We start from the raw sequence: 21,394 nt of genomic DNA on the forward strand, positions 1-21,394 counted from the left end.
AAGGCTGTAAAAATAAAAACAAATCAGTGGGCTATAACCCAGAAGGAAAACTGGTTGAAACAATGTTACTGTGATAGAAGTTTTGTCCGCTGGGAAACTAAGTGTGAGATAACAAGCATTATGACTCCTTTCTCACACACACACTCTCTCTACCTGGAAGAAGGTCATGGTGGACCCTCCCTGCATGGTGCCGTACTCTATGGTGGTCTGGTCTGCCAGGTCATCCACAGACTCGATGGGCACCTTCATCCTGTGAACGGTGAGGAAGGCAGCCAGGTTGGCTGTGTAGGAGGATACTATGATCAGGGTGAAGAACCACCTGCAGCAGGAAGGAACAGCACAAGCTGCTTAGTACACAGGAAGGCTCCCCATTAAGCGCAAGCTCCATTTGCGTCTTGAGATGCGAGTCTTGTTTAGCGCGAGACAGTCAAATTGGTTCATACAGCGTGGTAAGCATGGAGTGCATCAATACCTGTGTGTGTGTGTATCAATGTGAATGGCCAATGGTTATTTTTGTGTTGGCAAATGTACAACGTCTGTGCGTATTTGCGTGCCGTTGGGTCAATTCAGTCCCTATGTACGTACGGGTTTCTTGTGTAGTCTACTCACCAGACAGCGCTGAGGCAGCGTGTGGACAGGGCATGGGGGGTGATGGCTGAGCCTTGCTGCATGAACCCCCCAACAGGGAACCACAGACTGTTTCCCAGAGTGTACTGGTTCAGCACCAGTTTACAGCGCCCCCGCAAGCATGGCTCAGAACTACACCACTCATACGGCGTTAGCCTTGGGAATAAAAACCGTGTTGTCATTATAGGGAAAATTATAGTGTACATCTATGATCATGTTGAATAAGCACACAACAGAAGAAAACGATTTGAAAACACGTGAGATAAGATACAACTTGACCAATAAGTTTGCTAATTTTAATTTGCCGTTTTCAAATGATTTCCTCCCTTTTGTGCCTACCAGACAGGTCGCAAAATGTGGTGTGGAAAGTAGACAGCAGCTTCAGAATAGAGCACTTGTTGCACTTCCACATCACTGCCAGTACAGATGTGGTCAAATATTTTGGCACCCTTGCACTTTACAATGGAGTGGAATGGTACAGAATGTTCTGTTTTTTATGTCCTTTTCAAAACTGGTTGAATAACAATTTTTACCCTGTAGGCAACTGTTATTTACCACAGTTGAGAAATTACAGAGTAAACGAGAATCATTGCCTCTAACCAAATGAATTCGAATTTTGAATAATTTAGTCCAGCCCATTTTTGACATGAAAAATCTCAATTTCAGTTTAGATACATTTGTGTGTGTGTCCTGTGTAGTTGTAAATCAAACGTGTCAACATCCAATGCTTTTTCAATTTCAACCTATTTTTGAATAAATAGTGAATCATGCAAGGGTGCCAGTATATACAGTTAAAGTCAGAAGTTTACATACACCTTAGCCAAATACTTTTAAACTCAGTTTTTCAGAATTCCTGACATTTAATCCCCGTAAAAAATTCCCTGTCTTAGGTCAGTTAGGATCACCACTTTATTTTAAGAATGTGAAATTTCAGAATAATAGTAGAGTGACTTATTTCAGCTTTTATTTCTTTCATCACATTCCCAGTGGGTCAGAAGTTTACATACACTCTATTATTTGGTAGCATTGCCTTTAAATTGGGTCAAACGTTTTGGGTAGCCTTCCACAAGCTTCCCACAATAAGTTGGGTGAATTTTGTCCCATTCTTCCTGACAGAGCTAGTGTAACTGAGTCAGGTTTGTAGGTCTCCTTGCTCACACACGCTTTTTCAGTTCTGTCCACACATTTTCTGTAGGATTGAGGTCAGGGCTTTGTGATGGCCTCTCCAATACCTTAACTTTGTTGTCCTTAAGCCATTTTGCCACAACTTTGGAAGACCCATTTGTGACCAAGCTTTAACTTCCTGACTGATGTCTTGAGAGGTTTCTTAAATATATCCACAATTTTCCTTCTTCACAAAGCCATCTATTTTGTGAAGTGCACCAGTCCCCCCTGCAGCAAAGCACCCCCACAACATGATGCGGCCACCCCGTGCTTCACGGTTGGGATGGTATTCTTCGGCTTGCAAGCCCCCCCCTTTTAGCCTCCCCCTTTTTCCTCATAACGATGGCCAAACAGTTATATTTTTGTTTCATCAGACCAGAGGACATTTCTCCAAAAAGTACAATCTTTGTCCCCATGTGCAGTTGCAAACCGTAGTCTGGCTTTTTTATGGCGGTTTGGAGCAGTGGCTTCTTCCTTGCTGAGTGGCCTTTCAGGTTATGTCGATATAAGACTCGTTTTACTGTGGATATAGATACTTTTGTACCTCCAGCAACTTCACGAGGTCCTTTGCTGTTCTGGGATTGATTTGCCCTTTTCTAACCAAAGTACGTTCATCTCTAGGAGACAGATCGGGTTTCCTTTCTGAGCGGTATTAAGGCTGCGTGGTCCCATGGCGTTTATACTTGCGTACTGTTGTTTGTACAGATGAACGTGGTACCTTCAGGCGTTTGGAAATTGCTTCTAAGGATGAACCAGACTTGTGGAGGTCTACAATTATTTTCTGAGGTCTTGGCTGATTTATTTTGGTTTTCCCATGATGTCAAGGCACTGAGTTTGAAGGTAGACCTTGAAATACATCCACAGGTACACCTCCAATTGACTCAAATTATGTCAATTAGCCTATCAGAAGCTTCGAAAGCCATGACATCATTTTCTGGAATTTTCCAAGCTGTTTAAAGGCACAGTCAACTTAGTGTATGTAAACTTCTGACTCACTGGAATTGTGATACAGTGAATTATAAGTGAAATAATCTGTCTGTAAACAATTGTTGGAAAAATTACTTGTGTCATGCACAAAGTAGATGTCGGTACCGACTTGCCAAAACTATAGTTTGTTAACAAGACATTTGTGGAGTGGTTGAATTTTTTTTTTAATGAATCCTACCTAAGCGTATGTGAACTTCTGACTTCAACTGTACAGTATGACCACATCTGTAGGTGTCAGTGTTGAGCTGCACACTTACCTGGCCACCAGGAAGAGCACACAGCTGACGATCAGGTAGGCCAGCAGCATGAAGAGCCATACGCCTGGAGAGAAGGGGTCTAGGAAGGACCAGTAGCCTGGTCGACGTGTCTAAAGAAGCAAGAACATAAATTATTTAGCTTGGACAGTACCTACGTTCACTATGTTTTCACTTCGTCCATCTATTGTTTTGAAGCCAGACTGAGAAGCGGAGTGAAACAAATAGTGAAAGTAGTGTTCAGTCTGGATCCACCAGGCTATAAAGCAATTCCATAGAGATTCAACAGTTGCCAGGATAGTTCTATTCACTCATTGATATGGTTGATGAGAAATAGTGAATTGGGGTACACTCAAAGTTTCAGCATAGTTATATATTACATTTATGAGTCAGTCTTATGATCTAGCGCCTCTTACAACAGTTGCCACCAACCTGGAGAGACCAATTGTCACCAACCCTGGTCCTGGAGAGCTTCAGGGTGTGCAGGGTTGTGTTCCACCCCAGAACTCTCACACTGGATTCACCCAATCAAGGTCTTGAGAATTAGTTGATGATTCAAAGCTGGTGTGTTAGCACTAGGTTAGAAGAAAAGGTTGCACTACCTGTAGGCTCTCCAGGATGCTCCGGGTAGAAGTTGCAATATGATCTAGGACAGGGATTCCCAAACTTTGTCACTCGGGGCCCCTCTTCCAACAATGAGGAACATAGTCACGTCTTTTTCCATGGGCACAAGCACGGTTCAAGAATTGTGTAAAATTTTGCAGGTTTAAACCGTATTTCCTGCAATTCTACACATTTTGTCATGTATAAGGTGAATTGATGTGATATTTAAGTGACCAAAAAAATTGCGACAATATATATGGGCTAAAAAAAAACGAAATAGAAAAACGTTAGCTGACATGGTGACTAAGCAAAACAGGTTTGTCGATATTAAAAATAAAATAAAAAGTTAAATAATGAAATATTACATTTACATAAGTATTCAGACCTTTTACTCAGTACTTTGTTGAAGCACCTTTGCAGCAATTACAGCCTTGAGTCTTCTTGGGTATGATGCCACAAGCTTGGCACACCTGTATTTGGGGAGTTTCTCCCATTATTCTGTGCAGATCCTCTCAAGCTCTGTCAGGTTGGATGGGGAGTGACCCTGCTCAGCTATTTTCAGGTCTCTCCGGAGATGTTCGATTGGGTTCAAGTCCGGACACTGGCAGGGCCACTCGAAGACATTCAGAGAATTGTCCCAAAGCCACTCCTGCGTTGTCTTTGATGTGTGCTTAGGGTCATTGCCCTGTTGGAAGGTGAACCTTCGCCCCAGCCTGAGGTCCTAAGCACTCTGGAGCAGGTTTTCATCAAGGATCTCCCTGTACTTTTCTCTGTTCATCTTTCCCTCGATCCTGACTAGTCTCCCAGTTCCTGCTGCTGAAAAACATCCCCACAGCATGATGCTGTCACCTCCATGTTTCACCGTAGGGATGGTGCAAGGTTTCCTCCAGACATTCAGGCCAAAGAGTTCAATGTTGGTTTCATCAGACCAGAGAATCTTGTTTCTCATGGTCTGAGAGTCCTTTAGTGCCTCCAAGCAGGCTGTCATGTGCCTTTTGCTAAAGAGTGGCTTCAGTCTGGTCACTCTACCATAAAGGCCTGATTGGTGGAGTGCTGCAGAGATGGTTGTCCTTCTGGAAGATTATCCCATCTCCACAGGGGGACTGTGGCCGGGCGGCCAGCTCTAGGAAGAGTCTTGGTGGTTCCAGACTTCTTCCATTTAAGAATGATGGAGGCCACTGTGTTCTTGGGGACCTTCAATGCTGCAGACATTTGCCTTCCCCAGATCTGTGCCTCGACACAATCCTGTCTCGGAGCTCAACGGACAATTCCTTCGACCTCATGCCTTGGTTTTTGGTCTGACATGCACTGTTAACTGTGGGACCTTATTTAGACAGATGTGTACCTTTCGAAATCATGTCCAATCAATTGAATTTATCACAGGTGGACTTTTAATCAAGTTGCAGGAACATCTTAAGGATGATCAATGGGGGCTGCAGGTAGCCTAGTGGTTGGAGCGTTGGGCCAGTAACCGAAAGGTTGCTGGATCGAATCCCTGAGCTGACGATATAAAAATCTGTCATTCTGCACCTGAACAAGGCAGTTAATCCATTGTTCCCCAGTAGGCCGTCATTGTAAATAAGAATTTGTTCTTAACTGACTTGCCTAGTTAAATAAAAAAACATCTATGGAATCAGGATGCACCTGAGCTCAATTTTGAGTCTCAAATATTTTTGCACACAGTTTGAGAACTGATCTAGGATCAGCTGCAAAAAACTGACCCAAGATCAGAGTCTAGGGGCAACTTCATTCTATATTTCCTCCTGGACTAAAGTTGGTTACCATTGTTTAAGATGTTCTCTAAGCATGGTTTTGTGTGTGTGTGTGTAGGTGTGTGTGTGTGTCTCACCATGTGTGCTGTGTACATGATGCTGATGCCCAGGGTCATGAAGGGTTTGGAGAAGTCAATGACCTTCTCTCTCTCTGAGGTGATGGTGAGCCCCGCTACAGCCAGGTCAGCTTTCTGGAAGAGATAATATTTAGCCAACTGCAGTGTTAGCCTACTGCAGTTAGCGAAAGGTAAATATGGCAAACTGGTCCTGTGTGGCTCAGTTAGTGGCACATGAAACGTCAGGATTGTGGGTTCGATTCCTGCTGGGGCCCACCCACACAGAAAAATTCAGCATGCGTACTGTTGTTTGTACAGATGAACGTGGTACCTTCAGGCATTTGGAAATTGCTCCCAAGGATGAACCAGACATGTGGAGGTCTACAAAATTTTTTTATGAGGTCTTGCCTGATTTCTTTTTGATATTCCCATGATGTCAAGCAAGGAGGAACTGAGTTTGAAGGTAGGCCTTGAAATACATCCACAGGTACACCTCCATTTGATTCAAATGATGTCAACTAGCCTAACAGAAGCTTCTAAAGCCATGATGTCATTTTCTGGAATTTTCCAAGCTGTTTAAAGGCACAGCCAACTTAGTGTATGTAAACTTCTGACCCACTGAAATTGTGATACAGTGAATTCTAAGTGAAATAATCTGTCTGTAAACAATTGTTGAAAAAAATACTTGTGTCATGCACAAAGTAGATGTCCTATCCGACTTGCCAAAACTATAGTTAGTTAACGAGAAATTTGTGGAGTGGTTGAAAAACGAGTTTCAATGAATCCAACCTAAGTGTATTTAAACTTCTGACTTCAAATGTAGTGTAGTACTTTTACCAGGGCCCCATAAGTGCCATTTTGGGCGTAGCCATACTGTTACCCTAGTGCAGTTTCCATGAGGCAGTAAAAATTCCCATGGCCTCCCATTGGAATGGATCACAAATGACAACACACACACACACAGTGCAGTGGGTAGCAAATGAAAGTGCAAAGCAGTGACCCCCATAGATCTTAGTATCAGACCTGGGTTCAAATACAATTTTAAAATGTTCATATACTTTGAGAGTTTGCTCTAGCCTACCTAGTGATCATAGATGGGCATGGTTTACAGTTTTGGGGCTATTCTATTGGTTCCATTGCACCAGGCAAACTCATTCAAGCAAAGATAAAGTGTTTGAAATGATTTAAAATAGTATTTGAACACAGGTCTGCTCATTAAAGGATGTGTCCATAAAAGCTTCAGTGATATTACAGAGACCTGGGCCAATAAGTGGAGAGATTGAGGCAGAGGACAAAGTCCTACTGACGTCCCCGTCCTTCTCTTCTTTATCCTCCGTCACCTCCTCAAATCTGAATTTCCCTCAACTCTGAAATTTCCCTCCAAATTGGAATTTCTCTACAAAAATTGGAAGGAGCGGTGGACAGTATCAACTATATACTGCAATGTATACAGTGTCTTCATAAAGTATTCATACCCCTTGACTTATTACAGCCTTATTTCAAAATGGATTACATTGGGGTTTTTCTCACCCACCTACACACACACACACACACACAATACCCCATAATGACTTAGTGAAAACATGTTTAGACATTTTTGCAAATTTGTGGAAAATTAAATATAGAAATATCTCATTTACATAAGTATTAACACCCGAGTCAATACTTTGTAGAAGCACCTTTGGCGGCAATTACAGCATTGAGCCATCTTGGTTATGTCTGCATCAGCTTTGGGGACTTTCTTCTTTAAGTTCGATGGGGAGCGGTGGTGAACAGCAATCTTCAAGTCTTTCCACAGATTTTCAATGGGAATTCAAGTCTGGGCTTTCAGATTCTTGTTCTGAAGCCATTGCAGCATTGCTTTGGCTGTATGCTTGGGGTCATTGTCATGTTGGAACGTATATCTTTGCCCCCAGTCAAAGGTCGTTTGCACTCTGAAGCAGGTTCTCATTAAATATTTGCCTGTGTTTGGCTCCATTCATTGTTCCCTCTATCCTTACCAGTCTCCTAGTCCATGCCGCCGAAAGACTTCCCCATAGCATGATGCTGCCACCATCATGCTTCACAGTAGGGTTGGTGATTGGGTTCTTAGCACCTCCCTGATCAAGGTCCTTCTTGCCCGGTTGCCCAGTTTGGTCGGTGGGCAGCTTTAGACAGTCTGGGTAGTAACATATTTTTTCAATTTCCCAATGATAGAGACCACTGTGCTCTTAGAAAATTTTAACACTCTAGAAATAGTTTTATACCCTTCCCCAGAAAGAATTGTGATGAAGCACATTTCTCAGAGCTCTACAGACAATTCCTTGGACTTCATGGTATAGTTTCCACTCTGACATGCACTGTCAACTGTGGGACCTTATATAGACTGGTGTGTTTCTTTTTAAATCATGTCCAAACAATGAAATTGGCCACAGGGGACTCCAGTCAAGTTGTAGTGACATCAAGGATGGTCAAAGGAAATTAGATACACCTGAGCTCAATCTGGAGTGTCATGGCAAAGGGCTGTGAATACTTCTGTAAACGTGATATTTCTGTATTTCATTTTCAATACATTTGCAAACATTTCTAAAAGCATGTTTTCACTTTGTCATTTTGGGGTATTGTGTGTAGATGGGTGAGAAAAACATATTTAATACATTTTGCATTCAGGCTGTAAAGTGGAGTACGTCACAGGTTATAAATCTGAAGGCTGTTGTACCTCAACAGCTAATTCACATTATCTTGATTCTTCATTCAGATTCAATTAAAAATCAAGATATCTTGTTTGGATCCTAACATGAATGTATGTTTATTATCTGTAATGTTATCTTTAAAGGACAATCCCCTTCCAATGACTATTTCAGGAGGATGAGTAGTAAACATATCTTGTGGAATCAGCAAAAACATACTCAGCCATCACCATGTTTTGAGACGTCTTGAGACACAGGTGATGGCTGGGTATGAAACAATAACACTACAACAGGGTTTTTATATCATTTATCTTCTCCTACCTACAGGTGGTATAACTTGTGACTGCAGTACCTGTGACATCAAGACATCACCTTACCCTTACTATACAAACATAAGTGAATAGAGAGGGAGAAGATTTTTAGCCACAATCACACTGCAACACTCACTCAGTGCTCACCCTAGAGATGAGCTCACCCACCATGCCCGTCCAGGTGCCGTTGGCACTGGGCACGCCGTACACGCCGTCCGCCACCAGCCGCAGACGGTAGCTGAAGTGCAGCAGCTCGGCCAGCTCTCGCAGCATGTCTACACAAAATCCTTCGTAGCGCTCGTTGCCCTCCAGGGCCTGGTGTTCGGGCCTCAGCATCACGTAGGGGTTCTCCTGCATGAAGGGGCATCAGACTGGTGCAAGCTGAGATGTGTGTGTGTGTGTGTGTATATGTGTGTGTGTGTGCAGGGGGGGGGGGGGGGGCAGTTTGCGCATGTGTTAACGTGAATTTGCATGCACTGGTGTGTCATCACGAAGTGCTTCCGTCATCATGAAGTGCTTTGAGAGGTTAGTCAAAGACCATATCACTCCTCCCTCCCCGACACGCTCGACCTTCTCCAATCTGCCTACCGCCCTGACAGATCCATGGATGATGCAATAGCATTGCACTGCACACTGCCCTTACACACCTGGACAAAAGGAATGCATATGTGAGGACGCTGCTCATCGACTACAGCTTGGCCATCAATACCATAGTGGGTTATAAGCTCATTACAAAGTGCAGAACCCTGGGTCAGAACTCCTCCCTATGCAACTGGGTCCTGGACTTTGAAGGGCCACCCCCAGAGGGTGAAGGTAGGCAACATTACTTCCTTGACACTGATCCTAAACACGGGGGCCCCACAAGGCTGCGTCCTCAGTCCCCTCCTGTACTCCCTGTACCCACAACTGCGTGGCCTCACACAGTTCCAACTCCATCATCAAGTTCGCTGATGATATAACAGTAGGCCTGATCACCAACAATGACAAGACAGCCTAGAGGGAGGAGATAGGTACTCTGATGACATGGTGTCAGGGAAACAACCTCTCCCTCAACGTTAGCAAAACAAATGAGCTGATTGTGGACTTCAGGAGGAACCAGGCTGGACACGCCCCCATCCTCATCAACAGGGCCACTGTAGAGCTGATCAATAACTTCAAATTCCTTGGTATACACATCTCAGAGAAGCTGAAATGGTCTAACCCCACGCACCAGGTGTCGCAGGAAGGCCAACAAGGTCATCAGGGACCCCAGCGCCCAAGCCATGTCCTTTAATCCCCGCTTTAATCATTCAGACGGGGCAGTACAGGAGCATCATGGCAAAAACTGAAAGACTGGCCAATAGTTTCGACCCTTCAGACCATTTGGGTGCTGAATAGCCACTACTCCCCTTATGGACCCTCCCCCACTACTCATTACTCCCCCTCATGGAAATTTACCCGCCCACACACTCAACTCTCATTTACCTTACCTGCTGCTCCCCTTATGGACATTCTTTCTCCTGCTGCCCTCTCCCCCACCAAAACAACATTCATCACTGTCACAGTTGTTAATATGTGGATAATCTTGTGACAAAGCTTAAATTGAAATTTGTTTTTTATTTTCGTAATAAGGCTTGTCCCGCTTATGGCTAGAAAGAAGCTTGTTCAGGCCACTTCTCGCTGTAATTGATTATGGTGACTTGTTGTATATGCATGCAACCTCCTCCGTCTTACAGAAACTGGACTCTGTATCATGCATCCTTGCGCTTTATTACAAATGCCAAGTCACTCACCCACCATTGCACATTGTACCAAATGGTAGGTTGGACCTCACTTTATATGCACAGAAAGATACAAATATGTGTTCATCTACAAAGCCCTTTTGGATAAACTCCCTCTTTACCTCTGTAGTCTGGTCTCCTTCACAACCAGCAGTTACCATACCCGGTCTGCTAGGTGGTTGCTACTTAAAGTCCCCAGGACATTCACAGTATTAGGCAAGACTGCCTTCTCTTCTTGTGCACCAGACGCATGGAATAATCTACAATCCATGCTTCATCTAGATATGTTAGTGTCACTGAATGAATTTAACATATTGATGGGAGACTGTTACAGAGAAGTGTAAATGTTTTTATAGGCTGTATCATATTGTTGTATGTTCTAATTATTTAATGTATTGATTGATTGTTGCCATCTTGGCCTGGCCTCCCTTGAAAAAGAGACTGGGTGTCAATGGGCTTTTCCAGGTTAAATAAAAGGCAAAAAAATATCTAAAAAAATATATAAGAATTTTGTTTTGTTTTTACTCAATGGTCATGCTGCTGCTCCCCCTATGGTCATCCCACCCCCTCAACAGTCTAATCTGCCTCCACCCCAATGGACATTTATTTATTCATCACTGCCACTAAGCTGTCATTATGTATGTATTATGTATCGTGCTATTTATATTGTTGTTTTTATGACAATTTTCCTAATTTTATTTCACTTAATCCTGCATATTGGAGCTCGAAGTCTAATATTTTCGCTGTACCCTGCAATCAAACCTGCAACCCTGTACATGTGAATATTAACACTCTGAATATGAATGTGTGTATTGTGGTTGAGTGTATTTGCATGGTTCAGACTCAGCACCAAATAATAGCTATCTTGCAAGAGGCTTCAAACTGATGTAACCTTGTGTGTGTGTGTGGTGTGCATGCCTGTGTCAGAGAGAGAGTGGGAGTGTGTGTGCGTGTCTGTGAGAGAAAGAGAATGGGAGAGTGTGTGCGTGCATGTGCATGCCTGTGTCTGTGAGAGAGAGGGAGTGTGTGCGTGTGTATGCATGTCTGTGTCAGAGAGAGAGTGGGAGTGTATGTGCGTGTCTGTGAGAGAAAGAGAATGGGAGAGTGGGTGTGCACGTGTGTGTGGGTGTGCACGTGTGTGAGAGAGGAAGTGTGTGTGCGTGTGTATGCATGTCTGTGAGAGAAAGAGAATGGGAGAGTGTGTGTGTGTGTGTGTGTGTGTGTGTGTGTGTGTGTGTGTGTGTGTGTGTGTGTGTGTGTGTGTGTGTGTGTGTGTGTGTGTGTGTGTGTGTGTGTGTGTGTGTGTGTGTTTGTTAGGCTAGTGTGATTCGTAGGTCTCTCGACCATGACTCCTGCCCTCCCTTGGGTCTCCCTCAGTTCTTCTCTGTGTTTCCATCAGTTTCTGACTAGGCTGCTTTATTAAAGCTCTGAGCCAATGCGTTTCTCTCTCAGTTATCCCTTAATGAGCCACACACAGTCGTTAATTCACAATATATTTAACTCACTTCATTAAGATAATGACTCAACATTTCCCACCTGTGTTAATTTGAGACTTGAGGTAATGAAGCAGCCTGCTTTAGGTTGCCTGGGATGCCAGATGAGCGGGGTCAGCAGTTTCGCAACTATTCTATTGGTTCCATTGTGCCAGTCAATCAATATGCAAGCTGAAGGCCATGTACAGTAAGCCTATGTATGTAGCCAAGACAACCAAATAGCAATGCCACACACACACACACACACACACACACACACACACACACACACACACACACACACACACACACACACACACACACACACACACACACACACACACACACACACACACACAGTGTCTACCAATTAAAAATTAAAAACAGTAGCTACCAACTACAGTATTCTGGCTGAATCTACAGTTGATTGAAGGGAAGAGGTTCATTTGATCATTTTTCTGTCTCCATGTAACAAAATGATGAGAAAATTCTAGTCATGCGCCAGTATTTCATACCCAGTGGACCAGGTCAAGCAAACGCAAATGAAGAAGAGACAGAGTCCATGGAGAATGAGCCTTGAGGAATTTCTATTTTTTTAAGGGCACCAATTAGGTTGTACCTCAAATAAGAAGACACGCCAGTCTCTCATCTACCGAGGTCAACGGTGAAAGCGTCTGGAACACTTGGTATGCTTGTGCTTAATTGAGTTGGCAGATGGATTAAAAACAAGAAGAAGGAACAAGTAGTAGAGCCAAAATCAGTGTCGTGTTCACTAGGAGCGAAAGCAAACAGGCTGAAACGGGGCGGGACTACCTGAAATTGTCCAATAAGAAATGGTTGTTTTCGCTTTCCGTTGCAAAACCTTTTTCTACAGTGTGCACTAATGAATACACCCCTGCAAACGTTGAAATATTGTGGCGAAAAAAGAAGCTGCACTCACCAAGATGGTGGTGATGGTGAGGGTGGTGTTGAACATGGTGCCGGCCATGATGAGGAGGTTGATGTCGCTCTCCATGGACAGACCGTGCTCCGAATGCCACTCACCAACCTGGGAGGGAGGGAGACAGAAAGAAAAGAGGAGATGGGTAGAGGGTTGAAGGAAAGAGATTGAGAGAAACAGGGTGGTGCTGTGCTTTCAAATCAAGATGCATGCACAGCAAAATGAAGGTGAAAACATATTCAGCAACTCAGTAATAGAAATTGAGGTATGTTTGAAAAATTCATATGTTATTGTTAAAACCAAAGTGTTTCGGCAAATACCTTCATCAGGATATTTCAGAGTTGCTGAATTTCTTTTCATCTTCAATGTTCTCCTCAGAATAGAAAGTGCAAGCTCATTCAAATTGACAGCTTCCGTCTGAGTGGCCATGGTTGGATTTGAATCAGAATTGAAGATACTGGCTGTCTCATAGGTTTCATCCCAAATGGCATGGTTTCTTCCCCTATTCTCTGTGAAGTGCACAACTTTTGACCAAAGTAGTATGAAAAGTAGTGCACTGTTGGGGATTAAGGTGCCATTTGAGAATATAGGGTATGGCTCCTTTCCTTCTCATACCATGCTTTGTGCTGAGTGAGAGGGAGGTGTTACAGTAGTCTTCTATACTGTTAGGGTTGCATAATTCATTTAACTTTTCCAGAATTTCCAGGTTTTCCCAAAATCCGGGTTGGAATATTCCTGGAATCAATAGGGAATAAGAAGGAAATCTGTGAATCCTCCAACTGGGATTTCTGAAAAACTTGTGAATGTTTGTTGAATTTTGCAACCCTAGACATAAAAAAAAAAAAAAAATACTACAGGACATACTTTAGAAATCTGTAGCATACTATACTACACACTGTAGTAGCCCTCGATCATGTGTAGTACTTACCATATAATTCTGTATTAAACTGTAATAAAACATTGTATATATACACTACAGACTGTATTGACATCTTAAGGAGATGATTGTGGACTACAGGAAAAGGAGGACCGAGCACGCCCCCATTCTCATCGACAAGGCTGTAGTGGAGTAGGTTGAGAGCTTCAAGTTCCTTAGTGTCCACATAACCAACAAACTAGAATGGTCCAAACACACCAAGACAGTCGTGATGAGGGCATGGCAAAGCCTATTCCCCCTCTAGGAAACTAAAAAGATTTGGCATGGGTCCTGAGATCCTCAAAAGGTTCTACAGCTGCACCATCGAGAGCATCCTGACTGGTTGCGTCACTGCCTGGTACGGCAATTGCTTGGCCTCTGAACGCAAGGCACTACAGAGGGTAGTGCGTACAGCCCAGTACATCACTGGGGCTAAGCTGCCTGCCATCCAGGACCTCTACACCAGGCGGTGTCAGAAGAAGGCCCTAAAAATTGTCAAAGACCCCAGCCACTCCAGTCATAGACTGTTCTCTCTACTACCGCATGGGAAGTGGTACCGGAGTGCCAAGTCTAGGACAAAAAGGCTTCTCAACAGTTTTTACCCCCAAGCCATAAGACTCCGGAACAGGTAATCAAATGGTTACCCGGACTATTTGCATTGTGTGCCCCCCCAACCCCTCTTTTTACGCTGCTGCTACTCTCTGTTTATCATATATGCATAGTCACTTTAACTATACATTCATGTACATACTACCTCAATTGGGCCGACCAACCAGTGCTCCCGCACATTGGTTAACCGGGCTAGCTGCATTGTGTCCCGCCACCCACCACGCCCTCTTTTACGCTACTGCAACTATCTGTTCATCATATATGCATAGTCACTTTAACCATATCTACATGTACATACTACCTCAATCAACCTCAAAACATTACTACACAACAAACAAGATAAAAAAGGAAAAGCTAAACATTTGTGTTTTAAGATCTCTTTGAAATAAACTCAGCAAAAAAAGAAACGTCTCCCTCTCACTGTCAACTGCGTTTATTTTCAGCAAACTTAACATGTGTAAATATTTGTATGAACATAACAAGATGCAACAACTGCGACATAAACTGAACAAGTTCTACAGACATGTGACTAACAGAAATTGAATAATGTGTCCCTGAGCAAAGGGGGGGGGGGGGGGGGGGGGTCAAAATCAAAAGTAAGTCAGTATCTGGTGTGGCCACCAACTGCATTAAGTTCTGCAGTGCATCTCCTCCTCATGGACTGCACCAGATTTGCCAGTTCTTGCTGTGAGAGTTACCCCACTCTTCCACCAAGGCACCTACAAGTTCCAGAACATTTCTGGGGGGAATGGCCCTAGCGCTCACCCTCCGATCCAACAGGTCCCAGGTGTGCTCTTCGCTGGCCATGGCATAACACTGACATTCCTCTCTTGCAGGAAATCACGCACAGAACGAGCAGTATGGCTGGTGGCATTGTCATGCTGGAGGGTCATGTCAGGATAAGCCTGCAGGAAGGGTACCACATGAAGGAGGAGGATGTCTTCCCTGTAATGCACAGCGTTGAGATTGCCTGCAATTTGGCCTGTTGACTGGAAATGCTCAACTAACACTACGATGCAGTGCCTTAGACCACTGCGCCACTGAGGAGGACTGGTCTTGGAGGAAGTTGTGAGCATCCAAGCATTTAAATCACTAAGTCTAATTTATCCGTGGAGCTAGAATACTCTGGTGACACAGAAATATAGCAGTGAAAATAAATGCAGTGCTTTATGATAATGCTGCCAAGGGGTAACATATATCAACTGAACAGTATCGGACCCAAAATCGAACCTTGTGGAACGCCATATGTGATATGTATTTTCTCTGAGTTATGTTCACTAAGGGTGACATAAAAAAACTCTCAACCGGTTAAATAAACCAATTTGTGCCAACCATGAGTGAGAAACCAATAGCTTTTAAACTATAGTATTTATACTATAGTAAACTATAGTATTTTTATGTGTGTACCTGCAGGTTAACTATACAGTACACTATACACATAAATAGATATTGGATATGGGTTTGCAAGAGTTTAAGAAATGTATTCATTTGGGTCACACATAATATTCTGGTAGCGGGGGAAAAAATGCAAATGACATTACATCATGCAGTATGTTCCATCCCAAATGTAACCCCTGGTTACAAACACTGCAGAAAGTGCACGTCGTCATACATTTAATTTCATGCGCAAAACACTGCTTCAAAGCCTAAAGATAAATTACTACCTTTACAAGTCATGCCCTGTAGACCAACATTGAAGTTTCCCCCTTTCGACATTTGGATGTCTGATGAAATTTGGCCTGTTGACTGGAAATGCTCAACTACAAATGCTTGCAATTTCATACTTAATCCTTTCACTATTCACAGGTTCCTATTGTAAGATACCTCTGAAAAGAACACTGGCAGGCAGACACACAATGTCTTTGTGTCCTCTGCAATGCTACAGTATCTAGGGAGGGCACAGCAAATCTGACTTTCCGTGACTTCTTTTCATATCACAGAATCAATAATATTGATATTGTCATGTATTCTTAGCCAGAAGGAGACATCTCAGTAAGAAACAGAAAAGTATACATGGGAACAATTAAGAGAACATCTTAAAAGTAAAGAAAACATTTTGGGAAAAAAACATTGATAAAACAACAACTAAAAGAGTGATAAAATCCCTGACTACAGGCTATGCAAAAATATTTTTAGAACCTAAATGCCTATGTCTACACCTCAACCCGACTATGTTGTGAAGCTTGGTTTTTGAAAGCTCTGCCCTAATTTATCTTAATCTTAGTATATAATCTAAAAGCAAATCTAAAAGCTATTAAAAATGTAAAATTAAATGGTGGAGTCAAACATGTCACATTAACTGGAGGCAGGCATCGTGACAGAATAGCACTGGGCCCTGCATCTATGTCTGCCACGGCTTGTTTACAAATGCACTCTTCATGGTGAGGGATCTTAAGAAGTTCTTTCAAACATCGTTTCATATGGTAACTTCTTTTTCAAGATGCCTTCATGAAAAATGTACGAGCTAGAGCTCCATCTCACAACTTCCCCCTTAAATGTCTGCCAAATGGCACCTTATTCCCTATTGAGTGCACTACTTTTGACCAGGGCCATGGTCAAAAGTAGGGAACTACATAGAAAATAGGGTGCCATTTGGGACTCAGCCTAAACCTTGGCCTCAGACTGTAGCTCTTTATATATACAGTGCCTTGCGAAAGTATTCGGCCCCCTTGAACTTTGCGACCTTTTGCCACATTTCAGGCTTCAAACATAAAGATATAAAACTGTATTTTTTTGTGAAGAATCAACAACAAGTGGGACACAATCATGAAGTGGAACGACATTTATTGGATATTTCAAACTTTTTTAACAAATCAAAAACTGAAAAATTGGGCGTGCAAAATTATTCAGCCCCCTTAAGTTAATACTTTGTAGCGCCACCTTTTGCTGCGATTACAGCTGTAAGTCGCTTGGGGTATGTCTCTATCAGTTTTGCACATCGAGAGACTGACATTTTTTCCCATTCCTCCTTGCAAAACAGCTCGAGCTCAGTGAGGTTGGATGGAGAGCATTTGTGAACAGCAGTTTTCAGTTCTTTCCACAGATTCTCGATTGGATTCAGGTCTGGACTTTGACTTGGCCATTCTAACACCTGGATATGTTTATTTTTGAACCATTCCATTGTAGATTTTGCTTTATCATTGTCTTGTTGGAAGACAAATATCCGTCCCAGTTTTAGGTCTTTTGCAGACTCCATCAGGTTTTCTTCCAGAATGGTCCTGTATTTGGCTCCATCCATCTTCCCATCAATTTTAACCATCTTCCCTGTCCCTGCTGAAGAAAAGCAGGCCCAAACCATGATGCTGCCACCACCATGTTTGACAGTGGGGATGGTGGTGTCAGGGTGATGAGCTGTGTTGCTTTTACGCCAAACATAACGTTTTGCATTGTTGCCAAAAAGTTCAATTTTGGTTTCATCTGACCAGAGCACCTTCTTCCACATGTTTGGTGTGTCTCCCAGGTGGCTTGTGGCAAACTTTAAACAACACTTTTTATGGATATCTTTAAGAAATGGCTTTCTTCTTGCCACTCTTCCATAAAGGCCAGATTTGTGCAATATACGACTTGATTGTTGTCCTATGGACAGAGTCTCCCACCTCAGCTGTAGATCTCTGCAGTTCATCCAGAGTGATCATGGGCCTCTTGGCTGCATCTCTGATCAGTCTTCTCCTTGTTTGAGCTGAAAGTTTAGAGGGACGGCCAGGTCTTGGTAAATTTGCAGTGGTCTGATACTCCTTCCATTTCAATATTATCGCTTGCACAGTGCTCCTTGGGATGTTTAAAGCTTGGGAAGTCTTTTTGTATCCAAATCCGGCTTTAAACTTCTTCACAACAGTATCTCGGACCTGCCTGGTGTGTTCCTTGTTCTTCATGATGCTCTCTGCGCTTTTAACGAACCTCTGAGACTATCACAGTGCAGGTGCATTTATACGGAGACTTGACTAGACACAGGTGGATTGTATTTATCATCATTAGTCATTTAGGTCAACATTGGATCATTCAGAGATCCTCACTGAACTTCTGGAGAGAGTTTGCTGCACTGAAAGTAAAGGGGCTGAATAATTTTGCACGCCCAATTTTTCAGTTTTTGATTTGTTAAAAAAGTTTGAAATATCCAATAAATGTCGTTCCACTTCATGATTGTGTCCCACTTGTTGTTGATTCTTCACAAAAAAATACAGTTTTATATCTTTATGTTTGAAGCCTGAAATGTGGCAAAAGTTCGCAAAGTTCAAGGGGGCCAAATACTTTCGCAAGGCACTGTAGTTATACACAGTAAATCCCAGTCTGTTACAAAGTCAGTGGTTATTGTGTGTGCAGTGTAGCTTTACCTGCCTTAGCCCCTCTGAGCTGCTCTGTACGACCCTCAGGGCGTAGTTGAAGCGGTGGCCTTTGCTGTTGAACTCTATGTGTCCAGTTAGACCTTCCAATTCTACCTGTCAAAGACAGAGCAAAAGGAGAGGACATACTGGGCTGTGCATCTCAATGAGAGCTCCAAATGGTATTGCATTAAAACATATACAAACACAATACAGTATATATAGTCTCTGTCTGGCTCAGTTGGTAAGAGCGTGGCGTTAGCAATACCAAGGTTGTGGGTTCAATTCCCACAGGGATAATTTCCTATAAAGTCATTGGATCACATTCACATATTAAAATGTTGGCTATGGATCCAGAGTTCTCACCCCTCCAGAAACCTTTCTTAGAACCATAGAACACACCGATTGGCACGTGTGTTTTTCTGTTGCTCATTCATTCTTGGAAGTGTGTTTCCTGATCAATTCCGCGTTTGGTTAATGAGGTTTGTCCCCCATGAGACACTGTAGACAGGGAAGCCTATTTCGCTTCCTCAAAATCCCCAGAATGAATCTAAGATATCTGTAATTCATTTTGACTTCTTGTTATTTTGGCCGATGATGTTTTAGATGCACAATTTTATATCTAACTAGGGTGTTTGATGCAGTATTTCTCAAGTAACATAAATGCGTGACGTGTTGTCTTATGTAAACAGCCATTGCTGCTGGGCAGGTCTGCCTCTATGCTATTGGGTAGAGAGCAATCACCGCAGCTGTTCACCCAATGTTAGTGGGCAAATGGACATCATCAAATCAAAACCCAACCTTCATTTACCTAGTGCGACGCATGGATGTTACAAACTCTGTTTTAGATGAGACTGACTTTATGACCAAAATGATCAAATTTACACTTCGTAGTCAATTTTGACACGAGAATAACTGTTTCTGACTCATATCGATTTCATGTTCTTAGGGATTTGTTGCTTTTTAAAAGGCAGTGGCTCTTTAAAGCTAAGGATCCAGATCCTGTTCTTGCGCATGTGTTATTTTACACACACATTCATTTTTCTAATGTAGCTGCTGCTCACAGTCCCCCTCCCTTTACACTCTTCTGAACCATGTTTAGCCAATGTTTGCAATGATGATGAAAAAGAACATTCAATTGCTAATTAGACTGCAATGGGCAAGTTAATTTTGCATCGCCGGGTGCCATAGTTAATTGCCATATGCTGATATCGTGGCGAGAGTAAATAGCTGCATGTACCTCAGCAGCTAAGAACATAAAATCGCTAGACTGCCTATTTGTGTCATGCTTATATTTGTACGAACATGTATTTTGTGTAAAACATGTAAATAGCTGTATGAAGGTTACTCCTCTCCTGAAAAAACAAACATGCAATTGTGCTTTTACTTAGTGAGGCATGGAAGGCAATAGTTCGAACAGTTTTGTGTGCAACATGAAGTTTGTAGGATACACTAGTGACGAGACAAAGGCAATCAAGTAGGGGGGGTGGCAGTGGAGCACTCAGCACATCAGCTAATTAGGCAGAGGTGTGGGCACTCAGCTACGTAAAAACAAATATTGTGTAGTTGCTGAAATATCTGTATTTTTAGCGTGGGCAAATTGAGATACAGAAATTCTGTATAGGTATCCACTCCGTAAAATGTTTACACGCAAAGTAGTGTCTGGACAGAAAGGTACTTCAGAGAATCATGTTTTGGTTGGGAAATCATTGCTTTTAGTGCATATGGTTGACAGTGTGTACTGAGCTATTCTGGAGAGAGCATTCCAAGTTTATGACTAAGAACCGGACAAAGTCAACATGTTGCCGACGCTCATAATCGTATCTTGGCTTGAAGACCTTTACTCCAGGAGCAGTGTGATTCACTAGGGGACAGGCAAATGACAGGCCTGGATAACAGCCCTGATAGAGTGCATACTGTGCGAGAGAGACAGAGCACATTGTGTGTGTGTACATGGGTTGTGTGTGTCAGGGTTGGGCTCAATTCAAATTGAAGTCAGTCAATTCAGAATTGATTTTAATTTAAAATCCCCAAATTTCAAACCTTTTTTTCTCTCAAAGGTTTTTTTACTTGAATTTGTTTAAATGGTTCTACAGACAACAGAACAGGTAGAGGGCAGAACACACACGGATCCCCTACCAAAATCAAACCCACCCCAACCCCCATGCTCTAACAGAACACGCTTCCCCTACCAAATCAAGCCCCACCCCAAAACCAGACTTAAAGCATGCATGAGACAATGAGTAATATAAATCAAATAGTAATTTTTAATTTTAATTTTAATGGAGTTGTGAAATTAGCTGCGTCCATGTCTTCTACAAAGGATAGGAAAGGTTGCCAGATATTATAAAATTAAATTGTTGATCCCTTAACGAGTAGCGTATTTTCTCTAGCTTGAGATGTTGCATAACTTCCTTTATCCAAATGGATAAAAGTAGGAGGAAACCGATTCTTCCACTTAAACAGTGTAAGACGTCTAAATAGAAGAGTAGTAAATGCCAGCATGTTGCCCATAGAACTGTTTAGAGGGGTGTCATGATGTGGCCCTTTCTGGGTGTAGATCGTGGCTTTCCCCTCTCTCACTCTCTCCTACGCCCAGGTTCTGTTATCTCAGGTCGTAAATTCCTGGCGGAGACTCTCTTCCCCTTTTCATGCAGAGAGGGAGACCACAGAGTGAACAAAGGATTTCACGTGGCCGAACTCCTAAATCTCCAAAATGGGAGAATGAAACAATATGTCCACTTGTGAGAATGGTCCGTGGACACTTAAGGGACAGTTATGTTGAGTGTGTTTCATTTGGTGACCTCATGAAGGACAGGAAACACACATAACTATATCTCTGAATGTGTACATTTCTCAATTATGGTGTTTGCATCTAACTCCTATATAAAATGAATGAGTAAAGATTAAACTATTTGTGAAATGATGTAATGTG

The 21,394-nt window shown here is 42.7% G+C and overlaps 1 protein-coding gene across 1 annotated transcript in view; it reads right to left on the reverse strand.

Moving 5' to 3' along the window:
- The window catches only part of LOC139418088 (glutamate receptor ionotropic, kainate 4-like), an 89,899-nt gene that overhangs the window by 2,340 nt on the left and 66,165 nt on the right, over positions 1-21,394 (reverse strand). The window contains exons 10-16 of the mRNA XM_071167265.1: positions 18,472-18,576; positions 12,616-12,723; positions 8,591-8,794; positions 5,485-5,598; positions 3,036-3,145; positions 610-783; positions 154-319 (exon numbers count right to left, since the gene is read on the reverse strand). Coding sequence (XP_071023366.1) covers positions 154-319; positions 610-783; positions 3,036-3,145; positions 5,485-5,598; positions 8,591-8,794; positions 12,616-12,723; positions 18,472-18,576 — 981 coding nt within the window. The remainder of the gene's footprint in view (positions 1-153; positions 320-609; positions 784-3,035; positions 3,146-5,484; positions 5,599-8,590; positions 8,795-12,615; positions 12,724-18,471; positions 18,577-21,394) is intronic.

Source organism: Oncorhynchus clarkii, chromosome 10 (assembly GCF_045791955.1).
Source record: "Oncorhynchus clarkii lewisi isolate Uvic-CL-2024 chromosome 10, UVic_Ocla_1.0, whole genome shotgun sequence".
Taxonomy (NCBI): Eukaryota; Metazoa; Chordata; class Actinopteri; order Salmoniformes; family Salmonidae; genus Oncorhynchus; species Oncorhynchus clarkii.